The sequence below is a fragment of the Drosophila tropicalis genome, unplaced genomic scaffold, assembly GCF_018151085.1.
Source record: "Drosophila tropicalis isolate 14030-0801.00 unplaced genomic scaffold, ASM1815108v1 contig_593, whole genome shotgun sequence".
Lineage (NCBI taxonomy): Eukaryota > Metazoa > Arthropoda > Insecta > Diptera > Drosophilidae > Drosophila > Drosophila tropicalis.
The window spans coordinates 7608794-7623596 of record NW_027173070.1 but is presented as its reverse complement, the minus strand read 5'-3'; the positions used below and the strand labels follow the sequence as shown (position 1 = coordinate 7623596).

General features: G+C 37.8%; 2 protein-coding genes across 4 annotated transcripts; both read right to left on the bottom strand.

Annotated features, from left to right (window-relative positions):
- Positions 1–365: 365 nt before the first annotated feature.
- On the bottom strand, positions 366–3181 carry LOC137578057 (solute carrier organic anion transporter family member 74D-like). Its single transcript, XM_068291702.1, has 7 exons — positions 3048–3181; positions 2748–2977; positions 2340–2654; positions 1073–1926; positions 827–1015; positions 648–769; positions 366–591 (listed from the first exon to the last, which is right to left on the bottom strand). The coding sequence occupies exons 1-7, from the start codon at positions 3179–3181 to the stop codon at positions 423–425; spliced, it is 2013 nt and encodes a 670-aa protein (XP_068147803.1). The 3' UTR covers positions 366–422.
- A 353-nt stretch (positions 3182–3534) lies between these two features.
- Oatp58Dc (Organic anion transporting polypeptide 58Dc) lies at positions 3535–8375 on the bottom strand. Of its 3 annotated transcripts, none has more exons than XM_068289645.1 (9): positions 8275–8375; positions 6116–6488; positions 5829–6058; positions 5432–5764; positions 4487–5370; positions 4292–4426; positions 4042–4239; positions 3858–3979; positions 3535–3795 (listed from the first exon to the last, which is right to left on the bottom strand). In XM_068289645.1, the coding sequence occupies exons 2-9, from the start codon at positions 6370–6372 to the stop codon at positions 3621–3623; spliced, it is 2334 nt and encodes a 777-aa protein (XP_068145746.1). In that variant the 5' UTR covers positions 6373–6488; positions 8275–8375; the 3' UTR covers positions 3535–3620. The 3 variants fall into 3 exon arrangements, with proteins under 3 accessions (XP_068145746.1, XP_068145748.1, XP_068145745.1); XM_068289647.1 differs by having other exon boundaries at positions 6116–6469; XM_068289644.1 differs by lacking the exon at positions 8275–8375 and having other exon boundaries at positions 6116–6579.
- Between the last annotated feature and the right edge of the window lie 6428 nt (positions 8376–14803).

The following is a 14803-nucleotide window of genomic DNA, read 5'->3' as shown; positions in this document are numbered from 1 at the left end:
TATGTACGTACATATCTTTCCCCTAAAAACCAACAAGCTGTGTTTATCTTTCAGTGATGCATTTCACGAATGATTGAAACAATGTGAAATTCTTGTAATTAGAAATAGAGTGGAACCTCGAATGCCTGCTTATCCGAGTGACTAGTTGTCATGTCTTTTTTTAAGAACTCTTGTAATAAAAAGTTCAGTAGAAACTCGAATATCGGCTTTTTCTAAATACACGATTTATCCGGACATTTTTCTTCTAAGCTAATGAGTCAAAACTATATTAAACCCTGTAGAATTATGTTAATTAGAAGTACAGTAGGACCTCGATACTCCGTTGTAAAGATTCCAATTACTCTTATTATAAGAAATAACTCGAATAGATAGGATGCCAATTTATTCTAATGCTCCAATCCAAGATATACCGTAATTATTCTTTATTCTAAAATAATATCTTCCTTATCCTTAAGTTCCAATTCTTCTGGCTCGTTTGGCTTGCCTTCATTCTCATCAAATATTTCCAAATCCTTTGCATAATACCAAACGGCAATATTTCCAAAGCATCCCAGGAATATAAACGTGGCAGATATTAAGTTCATGACATATCTGAAAGAAATATTTGCTATCAAGTGATAATCTATGAAATCCGTAAATAATCTCACCTTAAAGATCGGGTATCGTAGAGCCAGCAATTGCCTTTATTCGAGCAGGTCTTACCCCAGACCAGACAATAGTAATCCAAAATCCAACCAAATATAATGGGACTGGGTATTAAGGCAAAGATCTAGGAAAGAAACAAAATATGTATATTAACTTATATATTAAGTTTTCGAATACACACCGAAACAACGACGTGGCCAAATCCAAGACCAAAGGTCTTGTCCTCAGGTGGAACGCAACGTAAAGCCAGGAGTAGATTAGTCACACGCCCAGTGGATCCAATGAATTTGAGAAGACACATTACAACCATAAAAATCAGAAATTGCCTCTGACAATCCACGGGACAAGGACCATCCACTGCAAACGGCAACTGAAAACAAACATTCAACTGTTAACTCTGAAATGTAGAGTAAGTGGGAATACTCACCTGAGGATCTCCCGCTTCCTTAATGTCGTTTGCTACCGAAGGCATGCACTTGCATTCGGTATAAATTGTGCGACCCATAGGATCATTCTCTTTGTGCTGGCAACCCGCATGACAGGCTGATATATAGGTAAAGTTCTGTGATCCACAAATGGGTGAATAGGGCACATAATCACAATGGCAGGACAAACTGCAATTGTCCGCACTGGAGGTCAATGCTGAAAGGGTATTAGCACGATCACTCTCCTCACAACCAATGGCCACATAGCACAAGATTCCAGCTATAGTCAGTACATCGACAATGCCATTCCAAGCAGCCATCCATCTGGCACTTGGTTTATACTTTGACAGCACAAAACCAGTAAGCAGGACTCCGGCTGCAGAGAATCCTAGAGCAACTGGTCCAGTTGCCATGCTGGCAGTGGCTGCCGTTTGTCTGTACTGTGTCTCAATGTACTTGGGGGTGAATATCCAATAGGGCAGATAACCAAAGACATACAAAGTGGATGCAATCGTATTGCATACATAGACCCGATTCTTTGACAACCGCTTGAGGCACTGCATCATTCCGCCAAGTGAGAGTTCAGCTGTGGCCTCCTTTTTTTCGGAATCTCCTTTGGACTGCAAACGTCGAGCATAGGCGCTGGGCATCTCTCTGGGAAACATGTAAATAACAATTGCTGAAATTAACATAGTCACGGCCAAAACTAGCCAACCCAACCACCAGGCTCCCAGCCAACGGGGATCAGAATTCTTTATCGATGGCACTTCCCATGGATCAATATACAGACGCAGGCAAAAGGAAGCCAGGGAATAGCCAGCAGCTGGTCCCAGCATACGCAAGAAGGCAGACCAACCTGGAAAACACAAAGAAAAAAAGTTATGAAAACTCTTTGAAACAATGATAAAAAGACTAATTAACTACCAAGTCAAAAACGAATATGGTAAATAAATCATTTTGGAATTACTTTTCCAATCTGCGGATTCATCACATAGAGTAATGGTACTTGAATGTAAAGATTAAACTCCTTACTTCATATTTGTTTCGTACTGGTCTAATAAGAGTGATTCAAGAGTAGTTCAAGCAATCCTACAAGCTTTGAAGACAGATGTGAATAGGTAACATTACCTAACTCTAATTTATGACATGGTTTTTTTCCTCATCTATCCTCAAAACCCGAATTGCTCTTCCTAAAATCTGAAACTGAACCTGGGACTCGCTTTGACTATCAAGAACAGCTAAACACCTTAACAGAAAGGCCATACTCACTCAGCATTGAAGGCGTCTTGGATTTCAATGAATTATCATCCATATATGGGAGTCCCAAGGTGAAAAATAAAGCGCCACCAATACCAGAAATAAACTGAGCCATGAATAGCAAAATGATGGGCACTGATGCACTCGTTTCTTTCATTTCACATTGGCTGCTCGAATTCCTATGGCATAGCATTAGATCCTCGGCATTTGCTTTGCTGGAATTCAAAATATCTGAATGTTGGGTCAGCTTCAAAGCGTCCTCGCCAGCGCCATAAAGAAAATGTGGCAAAGCCGTCATCAAACAGAAAACAAACATAAAGAGTAGACCTTCAATAAAATAAAAGAAGGAAGGAATTCATGAATATTACACTTCAAATGGCATTTCATTTGACTCTCTCTCTCTCTCTGTGTCTCTCTTACCCACTGCTATCCATCTAGGACGATGTCCTCGTCCAGCATAGTAGGCCAAAAATGCAGAACTAAAAACTGAACTTATATCATTGCCCACTGAAATGAGGCCCGATATTTTGGTGGGTATTTTAAAACGTTTCTCCAAAGTTGTGATAGTTCCATTGGAATATGAGAAAGCCATGGCCATAAAGCAACCAGCTATGCCATACAACACCATAAACATATTCTCGGTGGCAAATCTACAAAAAGAAAAAATAATAATAATAGTTCACTTTTATAATCGAGAGACCGCTTTTATTTAATGTTTACCTTTGTAATTGGGATCCTTTAAAGTGCCAAATACCACAGGTAATTTCTTTAGGTAAGTCTTTAGATTTCTTGCCATTTGCTTGGGTATTATCCTGGAGGAACTTCTCCCGTACTTCAACCTCATTGTGGGACATTTTGCCATGGACTAAACTACAAACTAAAAACTATATTAAATCGCTTCTGTAGATATATGTATGTACGTACATATATGTGCCTATATATAATTTCGGCCATAAAAAGCTCACAATCGAGATAAAGAGAATATATTGTTTAAGGTCGCCCCCTTAACAATTGCAACTCGTCCGCGTTCTGGATAAAGATAACTATCTTCAGGTCTATGATTATTTAAGGCTCAGTCAGAGATACATTTTGTTGTTGTTGTTTTTTTCTTTTAATAATTCTTTGTTTTATCATAATAATACATTTTTTTATAGAAGGTTTTCGGGTTGGCTTTTGGGGAGAGGGTGGAAGGGGCAGAAAAACAAAATCACACACACTGATATATATTATACATAAATGTATATAAAAACGAGACTTAACATTAGAAAATAGAAAACAAAACAGAACTTATAACTAAATCTCTGTATTCTTCTCATTCGTCACTTCTTCCTCATGTTTAACAATTTGCATTTCCACCTCTTTGACATCCTCATCGAAAATTTTCAAATCCTTAACATAATACCAGACACCAGTATCGAAAATGGCACCAATTGCAATAAAAACAGCCGCTGTGAAATTGAGAGCATATCTGAGAAAGAGAATATAGTTAAATAGATTCAAAATCTTGTTAAGGCAAAAGAAAAAACTCACCTCATTGACTGAGGATCGTAGAGCCAACAATTGCCCTTATTGGTACACGTTTTGCCCCAAACCAGACACATGCGATCCAGAATCCAGCCAAAGAAAATGGGACTAGGGATGAAGGCAAAGGACTAGAAAGAAAAGAAAACTAATAAGCACATTCAATTGCAAAAGGATAGAATACAAAACGAACCGAGCACACCATCATGCCAAAGCCCATGGCAGCAGTTTTATCCTTCTCCGGGACACAACGCACCGAGACAAGGAAATTGGAGGCTCTGCCTGTGGCTCCCACAAACTTCAAACAACACATAACAGCCAAAAAGGCAACGAATTGTGTCCAACAATTTACTGGACAGGCACCCGGCATGGCCTGACCAGAGGACAGTAACTAAAGGGAAAGAAGGTCAGTCTACAGTTATGTGTAAGATGGAAATGCTTACCTCCAGTTCGGAAAAGCTGTTGGAGCTTTCCACTAGGGTTATATTGTCGTCAATCATATCATAGCTGGTCAGACGTCTGAATTGAGCTGTGGAGTTCTCACTTTCTCCAGGGATGCAAGAGCAATCATAGAAAATCTAGGGGAGGAGAAGATTGGTCAAAGATTCTTTGCTTGGCCTCAAAGATGTCTTCTTTACCTTTTTGCCCTCTGAGTTGACATGTTGTCCTTTGCAACCGGCATGACAGGCCGATATGTAAGTCATATTATTCTCTCCACACACCGGGGAATATCTCACATAATCGCAGCCACACGCTGAGTTGCAAGTAACAGATGAATCATTTAACGAATTGTCGTGAATATTCACAATGACTGAACTCTCATTGCCAGGGCATCCGATGAAAGCATAAGCCAGGATTCCCGCCACCGTGAGAAAACCCACAATCACATTCCAGGCAGCCATGTAACGGGCCTTGGGCTTATATCGGGAAATAATAAAGCCCGAGAGAAGAACTCCCACTGCAGAAAATGCCAGAGCAACTGTTCCCGTCACCATGGATGAGGTGGCCGCCGATTGTCTATATTGTACTTCAATATATTTCGGTGTGAATATCCAATAGGGTGTATAGCCAACCAAGTAGAACACGCTGGATAGAGTATTGCACATGTAGGTCTTGTTGGTGATCAAACGCTTGAATGTCTTTAACATGTCCTTAAAAGAGGCTTTCACTTCAACCTGAGATGACTTGCTATTCGGATCCAAGTCAATTGATAGTTGAGCCTTCTCAGAGTTCTCTTTTATCTGAAGCGATAGTTTCTGATTCTCGCGTCGACGGCGATTCTCTTCGACCTTGCGACGGGCCGCAGCACGTGGCAGTTCCTTGGGAAACATAGAGAGAAATACACCCGAAAATGCCAAAAGGCCACCCATAATGATCCAACCCAACCACCAGGCTCCCAACCAGCGGGGATCCTTGTTGTTGATCACAGGATGCAGTTGTGGAGCAATATACAAACGCAAACAGAACGAGGCCAAGGCATAACCAATGGCAGGACCCAGCATGCGCAGGAAATAGGAGAGACCTAGGAAAGGAGACGAGATTAACATTCATCGTTTAATTGACTTAACACTAATCATACTCACTTAGCAGAGCTGGCGTCTTGGACTTTTTGGTATTATCATCCATGTAGGACACACCGAGTGTGTAATAGAGTGAACCACCTATGCCCGATATAAATTGGGCCACAAAGAGTATAAGTTGAGGGGCAAAGTTGCCATCATTACCCTCACATTCGGCACCACGACCATTTAGACGGCACAAGGTCTTGGAACGTTGTTCCTCAATGGCCTCTATGGTGGCATTCTCGTCGGGTAGAGCCCCAAATTCCGAGGTCAGAGCCAAAGCATCATCGCCAGGTCCATAAAGGAAATGTGGTGTGGTCGTTAGCATACAGAATAACACAATGGTCAGAAGACCTGTAGGAAATTACAAATTTGCAATCACTTCAATTCAATCTACAAATAAATCTTTAAGTCCTACCAAAGCCAATCCAACGTGGACGATGTCCTTTGCCCGCATAATAGGCCAAAACGGCCGAAACCATTGTCTGACTTATATCATTGCCCACCGATATAATGCCAGTGTTCTTTGAGGGTATTCGAAAACGTTTCTCAATGGTCGTAATGGTTCCATTAAAATAAGCATACGTCATGGAGAAAATGCAGCCAACTATGCCATAAAGTAAGACATAAGCGGTTTGATTGGCGAACCTAAAAGGCAACTCACAATTAAAATGAAAGTTAGAAAAGATTTTGAGTGTCTCTTACAGTTGATAGAATTTTCCTTTGAATATCCAAAAACCGCAGGTGACATTCTTTTCCAAAGGCGATTCGGCTAGCAATTGATTAATCTCCTCAGTCATTAGACGATCCTGTTCGGAACGTTGTTTCTTTTTCTTCTTTGTCTTTGTTGTCGTACTGTTGGCTGTTGGCGCTTCCGTTGACTTGCCATTGTCCAAAAGTTTGGCTCCCTCCAAATCGGCATCGACGTCGACATCGACATCGACATCACGATCCTTTTCCATGCTCGTCTCTCTAATCACTTTGTACTTTTTGGGCTGAACTATTTGTGAGTTGAGTGGATCACTTCTTCTTGCCTCTAGCCGTTGCCACTTTCGCACACTCGCCACAACACATTCACATGTAATTAGAAAATATATTTCTTAATTTTTCACCAGCCAAACAGACAGACAGACTGGCAGGCAATTAGTTAACGAAAGCAACCTTCTGTCTCAGCACTAAAATTTCGAATGACACGATCTTTCTTATACGACTTGCGAACTTAGCTAAAATCTTTCCACTTGCCCTATCTAGTGACTCTTCAAAAAGTTTCAATCTCAAATTTGAGTGCTTACCTATCTCTGCGAGAAACGATTATCACTTTACCCTCTAATCTCTCTTCTGCTTTTGTGTTCCTCTCTTCTCATTTTCCTTGACAATTTCTTTGTACTAAAATTTTTATCACCCAAGACATCTATCAATCTCTCCCATCCATCCATCCATCCATGGATGTTTTCCTACTGGTCAAAATTTACAATTTGTTTGCATTCTGGCAAACGGCAGAAGAAACACACACAGCAAATATGTGCATTGGACACACACACAAGCACACAACTTCAGGCCAGACGGTAAGTAAGTGTGTTCTGATATCTGTATGTATTCATTTAATTGCTGCGATTAACTTGGCAGGCGCCGTCCCTAAATTATAGAAGCTCGACTAGAGATGCAAAATATGCGAAAATTGCAAGTAATTTTATTTCAGTCTTTGGCCACACGGACAAGAAAGAGATTTTAATGGTCAAGGTTTGAAATTTCTAATTAGGTTTTCTAAAGCTATCAAAAGCCAAAAATTCCTTTTGATTTCTGTAAGAAATCAAATTTAAACTAAATCCTTAAACAAGGATAAGTACTACGAAAAGAGTAAACCAAACAAAATAGAATTGATAATTTTAAAAAAAAATCAATTTTTGAATTAATTTTAATCTACCTTTACTCTAAAGTTTATAATGTGTCAATGACTTAAATATTTTAAATTTATAGAAGATAAGTTTGTCTTGTTTTATTTCATTTCATTTTGTCATTCCGCCAAACTAAGCTAATACAAACATACTATATGTATATATAGTGCATGTGAAAGCTCTGATAGAAACAAGTTTGGTATATTTTAATCCGCGAGATAGACAGATATCAGGAGAATTCCAGTTTTATCCCATATCTCATCATGATTTTAAGGTAAATAGGTTGATTTTCACTTTGGGTTTTGGCACCTTGTAGCCTTGTATCACGTAAATCTTATCAGATCTTTAGTTTAATGACCACTGCCATTTGCACAGAAGTGCGATGAGTTCGTTGTGGGATTGAGATAAAGATGATAAACCATAATCTACACTGTGTTTAGCGTTCTCGTTGTTTTAGTTATGGACCACAGATTTGTCATCATATTGTCAGCGTTATTTTTCACAAAACAAAAGAAAAAAAATAATCTTTTTTAGGCAATTTAAAGCAAAACAAGATTAAGAGATATGTAGAGAGAAACAAGGAGAGACATAGAGAGAGAGAGAGAGAGAGAGAGAGAGAGAGAGAGTGATAGTCCCCCGTAAAGCTCATATCTCACTTTTCTTCACGCCATTCACTAAGATTCACTTCTATCACTTAATATATGCGTATGTGTTTGTTTGCGTGTGTGTTTGTGTGGGTATTTTCGTATGTATTCACTTAGCATATTTAAATTTATGCGCAGCTTATCACTTGAACTTTATCTTGATAAATGCCTGTACTTGACAAATACATATACATATATACATGCATATGTATTAGTCTATATATACATATGTATAATTAGGCGATTGCTACTAATTTTTCGTCTTCTTCAGTATCAAATTCTTGTTCACTAATCACAATTTGTTCAACTATTTTTGGCAACTTACTTCTGCTCTATATTATATTATTATTTATATTTTTATCTTTTGCTTATATTACGACTATAGGCTGAGATTAGAAACGCAGCACGATCCCAACGACAACAAGATCGTAATCGTACTAAATCCAAAGCTTAAGCAAAAAGCATTTCTCCATCTCAGAAATGCTCAACAATAATCATTATGATGATCATTCATCTCATTCGCATTTCCATTTCCATTCTCATTCTCAATCTAGTGGCGAGTATTATTTAGTTGTAAGCCGAGCCTTCAACGCCAATTCAGCGCTCTCTTTATATACATACATAGATACACACATATTTGTATTTTCGTGTGTTTGTGTGTCACTGACATCAATTTCCAAGTCCAAGCAGTCAGTCAAATGTTTAGTAGATACTTAGTTAAATAGTTGAGAAAAAAGACTTGGTTGCTCTGCTTTAAAATCAAACGGCAATGCTCTGAAGAACTATACGAACAATTTCAAATCGCTTAATTTTTGCAAGCATACTTTTTGGGTGATATTAATAAAAGTTCCACGTTCTTTGATAAAAGTTGTATAAAATTAGCTAAATCTTGTTATCATAACATATATGTACAAATATTCAATTCCAGTTATGTATTAGCACCTCGATTGGTTAAGATTGATTTAGCTAAAAAGTTATAACTAACAAATTTTGGAAGCATATTTCAAGGAACTTTTGTAACGATTAAATCCCAATATTGGCTATAAAATGATGTCTTAGCTTTATTTTCTCTTGATTTTTCCATATCCAAAAACAAATTGAAACATTTGGTTTTTCCTTTCGTACAATAATCATTCTGTAATATTATAGGTACAGGGTATTAGAGTAAAGATATAATATCTACTTATTTTTAGAATAGCATAAGTGTCAATGCGGAAATCGTAGCCACAAAAGTATTTAGTAATGTTTATATACCCTATACAGCGTAGGCTGAAAGAGTATATCTTTCGCAGGAAAAAGGAAAAGAGGATTGTTTTAATTTTTGAGCTGGAATAAGTAAGGCCAAGATCGAAGCAGATATATAGAGTTTGTATTACAATATGAAATATGCTTCCCGACTTGAATCATATTCCACCCTTTTCAAGCATATACAGGGTATATTCAAGTTTACATCTCTAGTATGTATGTAGCTTATAGAATTTGTTGTTGTATCAATAAATACAATTTGTGGCTAGCTTAAAGATTTCTCGAAATGCTACTCGCCCCTTCCCCTTTATTTACGCGCCGCGGCGCAGGTATCATATTTCACAGTAGCAAATTCTCTGTCTATCTTTCCTTATCTCTCAATCTACCTATCTCTGTTGCTCACGCTGTGTTACAGTATCGTAAACGATAAGCTAAAAACTTGCCTCAAAATTGAATTCAAATTGCAATTACAGCCACAAGCGGCACATATGTAAGCGCGTTTATTTTTTAGAGAATAGAATACAAACAACTAAATCCCCTCGATGGCAAGACGGCAAAAGCCTTTCCACATAATTGGCGGGGCGGTCGCAGCATAGCGAGTATGTGAGAGTGTGTGTGTGTGTGTGTGAACATCATATGTTTGTCCTAGCAATAAAAATCAAAAACATAATTTCTTTAGCAATAAAATGGCAAACGAACCGAATGGCAAGCCAATGTTTATTATTATTTCTATTATTATGGTTGCAGCTGCGTCGTTTTGTTTGGTGGCATGTAAAAAAGTAAAAAATAAAATAATAAAAAGCAAGTTCTTAAAGGGGATTTTCATAAATAACAACAAATGAGTGTGTGTGCTTGCCTCTCTCTCACTCTCTCTCTCACTCTCTCTCTCTCTCTCTTCTCTTTCTCGGTGCGGGCGTGTGTGTGAGTGTGGCATCTTTATCTTGTGTGTGCCCGTAAGTATGCTATGCTAAAGGGAAATGGAATCTCTGCTCTGGTTCATTCATTCTTCGTTCTTTATTTTTCTTTTTGCAAATTATGCTGCCGGCACGCGTTTTCCTTGTGTGGTGTGGGATATGCAAATGATATGTATGAGCTTTGTGTGTGTGTGTGTGTGTGTGTATTTGGGTGTTTGGGGTGCGGCTGGAAGACATGGTGTTCATGTTCCCCGTTATCGCCAAAAAACGAAAGGAAACCAGACCAGACCAGACCAGGCCAGTTCGTTGACAATAAATAATATTTCTTTTTTTTTCTATTTTGCAAATCAAGCCATGAATTATTTGCTTATCTATAAAGTTGAAACAGAAATGAACTTCAAAAATGGCAATGGCATTCGTAATGGAAATGGAAATCAACTTGCTTTTCTTATGTATGCTGAGACGGCTTACTAACGCCACAGAAGACACACATAAGGATGTGGAGGGAGGAGGCAGACTCAATGAGGATTCCATCACCGTGAACCTGTATCCTTAACCCCTTTTGTGCACCCAAAATGAAGCTGGAGTGGGAAAGACGTGCCAACTAAACCGCTTAAGCACTCAATTTGCGCGTGAAAAGGAACTTGACACCCATGTGGCATGTGTGTGTGTGTGTGAATATGAGCGTGTGTCTTCATCTCTTCGTCTGTGTGTGTGTAACCACATAGGCTCATACGCCAACCGCGGCACATGTCAGCACTTTGTTGTGATTTCCGTTTCCGTTTGCCGCTCATTCCTCTTTCAACGTCTCCTTCCCCTCCTCTCTACTTCTCATTTACCCCTTCATATGTGTGTGTGTATTTGCCTGGGTGTATTGATATTGTTCTCTTCCTTGCAGTCACATAATGGCATTTAACATACGTTTTTAGTCGTATCAAAATGCTCTACTCAAATGGAAGAATGTTTCCATTAATGTCTCCTTTGGCAAAGTCTTCTAAATTGTTAAAAATGAAACTTATTTTAGTTAAAATTGTAAAATAAAATGAAATTTAATATTTAAATTGTTGATTTACTTCTTTAGGTACTATAATATTGCAAAGTTTTATATTGTATTTCTTGAGGGCCTCGAACTCAACTCGAGTTATCTCCATTGTATGAAATCCTTTCTCTATGGAAAGAAACATTTAAACAAGATTTGGCTAATATAATTCTTTAAATCAATCTAAAAGGAAAGAGTAAATATATTATATTCATTTCTGAGATTTCAAATGCATTAAGGGTATCCAAACGTCGTTTTAGAGTCCTGTTAAATAACAAAAAAAAAAAAAAAAAAAGAATAATAAAAAACTTGTCGCTTTTTTATAACCCTTGATAACCGTACATGTATTTATTTGTGACTTCCCGTATCACCCCTCAATACAGAAAATATAACAAACAGCCCCGGTTAACATGTGTGTCAAATTAGGGTTAAATGTTTGCCCCCTTCTTCTCTTCTCTCATCCCTTTCTCCGTGTCACTTTGCCTCACTGATGATGAGCTTCTTAGCTAATTTCTTCTTGCGTTTCTTTTTTTGTTTAAGAAATTTTCATATTTTTAGGCAGCTTTTGAATACTTTGTTTTTTTTTTTTACTCTCTCTCCCTTTTTCTCTCTCTCTCTCTCTCTTGTTATACATGACCGCATTTCAGATACGCTTTTGTCTTAAGTAGGCCTTAAGTCTTCATTTGTCTATTAGTCCCATGGACCACCCCGTCCGCCGCCTGACATCACCTTTGCCCCCGCCTTGAGAGTAAGCGCTTAATATGCCGACCGCATGGAAAACCCACAATTTTCCGGTCCAATTTTTGGCTGTCAATTTAAGTTGTAATTAACAGCCCCGACGACGGCAATGTCGACGGCCAAGTGAAATAGTGGCGAACGAAAAAAAAAACCATAAGATGAACTGAAATTTGACCAAACCATATGGCATGCAACTCACGTGCGCTCATTACGCATTTGATAAATTTAGCTTGAAAGATGGTGGCATGAGGCATGGTGCGAAGGAGGTGGAGAAAAGTCTAAATTCAAGCCACTGTCAAAATAGACAATACGGCGATTACCTGACTTACCTTGCCATTACCCTCAGAATAAAATTTTTGCCTTTCCCTTCACATAATTAATCAAAAAATTTCACTTCTTTATGATGATTTCCCAAACCCACAATGAATGCTTTTGCTTCTGCCGGATTTGGGTCATTAAAATTTTTGCCCTCGCATAATGAGAAGCTCCTCAACTTTTGGCTTCATCTCCGTTCGCTCTTCTTCTTATTTTTTTTGGAAAGGATTAAGCCTAGCGCTTCAAATTTTAATGTGATTCCTTTTTTTTTGCCCTCTCCCCACGTCCTGTATTGTTTGTTTCTTCTTTTTTCTTATTGTCCCGTCGACCATTTACAATTTTTAATTCCCGGTCGCAGGGTTTTTTTTTGTTGTTCCTTCTCCTCTTGGTTCTTTAAGCATCTTGAAAAATAAGCTTAGCAGTCGGGCGAAACAAAACAAACCAACCAACCAGCCAAGCGAATTGAGTTGAGTCCAATGTCCATTGTGTGGGTTTTGTTTTGTTTTCTCTTACTTTTAGATACTCTTTTTTCGAGGGCATACTCAATCGGCATATATATTTTCGATATACTGATGTCTTACAATTGTTAGCCTTAGTATTACCTAAAGATAATTATGGAATTGTACTTGAAAATCTGTCTATTCCTTTCAAAAGTTTACAATATTTCTATGCAGAGTATGGCTATTCTCGTTTGAATTCTTCAATAATAGTTGATGCATTTTTCTCTGATACCTCGTTTAATTCTTAGGTTTTTTTTAGCCTTTTGCTCAATTAGAGACGTGTCCTTCCTTCCCAATGGCCCCTTCTCCTTATTATAGACGTTGGCATAGCACGCGGGTCACGCGTTTGAGTTTTGAATTGGGACTCTCCATTACATTGTAAAATCCTCGGATTTTTTTCCCATTTCTTGGGATAGGGCTTAGGCTAGGGTTGAAATATTCTACTTTGCTTATTGTTGTGTTTTTTTCGGTTTTCGTGTTGTTGTGTTATTTTTTTCTCAATCTTTTTAGACCCATGACCACTTAAGTATTCTAAGCTCATAGATTAATCTGGGCTAAGGGTTTGACCTCTTTTGTCTATTTTCTACCCCAACTCAACATAATTTAGCGCCCTAAAGTAGGCAATGCACAATTGCTCGATTTAAAAATCACGAAATTTCGCTTAAACTTCCTGGTTTGGAAAAAAAAAAAACAAAAATATGAAAAAGAAACGCAAGCGAAAACAATTCCGAAAACTTAATTTTTCAGCGATTATGTGTGTAAACACCATCATCATTTTCCAACCCCCATTTTCATTTTCATCTTTCACCGAAATAATACGAGAAAAAAAATATGAATTTATTTTCCATACTTTTCATCTCATTTTTTGGTTGTGTTGTTTGTGCGGGTTTTTGTTTTTACTTCTCGTCGCTATTATTTTTGTTGTTGTACGCTTAAGTCCCTGTCTCAGTCTCTCTCCCCCAGTCCATGGTCTCAATTCTTGGGTAAAGTGACCCTTTTTAATTTTTCTTGCGCTTCAACGCATTGTTGCCACTTAATGGTATCTGTAAACCAGCTGCCCCTTCTCCTTGCCACACCCCACACTCTTGGCCTCCTCACATATATACATACATTTCGAGTCGTTGATAGCAAAACATTTTTCCGGCATTTTTTGCTCCAGCTTCCTCGGCTTTTGTCATTTAATTTAATATATTCATGCGCTGCGGCACATTTTTTGCGGTTTGACACGCTTGTTCTGTTGTGATTTCCCGATATCATCTGCGGAAGGATGGCAAAAGGAAAAGCGGGGAAGTGAGAGGCAGAGGCAGTGGAATGAATGTATCAATACAATTGCCTCTGTCAAAGATTTGATTGGCTTTTATTCGTTTCGTTCATTTTCAGTTTGTCTTTTGTTTTTATGCCCTCGCGGATGAATGAAAAGTCTTTAACCCTCGAAAGGGACTGACTATACAATTGTGAACTCCACCAATTGAAATTTTGACTTAGCCTATCCATAAGCACCATCTTCGATGTCTAAATATTTATTAAGATCTGAACTATGCTAATACTTGGGAGTAAACTAATGGAATATCCCTCTCACAATTTTCTTTGCATACTTTTCGGTTCATTTGATCTTTAAATAAATTTGATTCGTTTTAATTATGTGAAATCACTTTTTATCTTATCCTCTTAAGATTAATTTCATTTGTTTATTCTCTTAACTGAACTCACATTCCAAAAAGTATCGAAAAAGAAAAAACAGAAGGAAGAAGCCAAGCAACTGCCACTTTAAATCAAATAATTAGAAATGAAATTCTTAAAAGATATTGTTTATATTTTTAAATCAGGCTCAGCATTCCCTTGAGATATTCATGTTTTTCGATCTTTCCAAGAAGTTTATAAAAAAAACTATTACATATTAGTTAAATTTTTGGCGAATTGTTTTCTATTAAACTTTTTTTGGCAAAGTCCTAACTCATGGCAACTTTTTGCTGCTATCTTCAGTTTCCATTTAACTTAAGGAGTATATACAAAGTTATTTCATAAAATCTATTTTAATTGCATTCATTTGAGAGTAAATTCCTTTTGCTAAGTATTTCTCTTTTTCTTTTTTTTTCTGTTTGG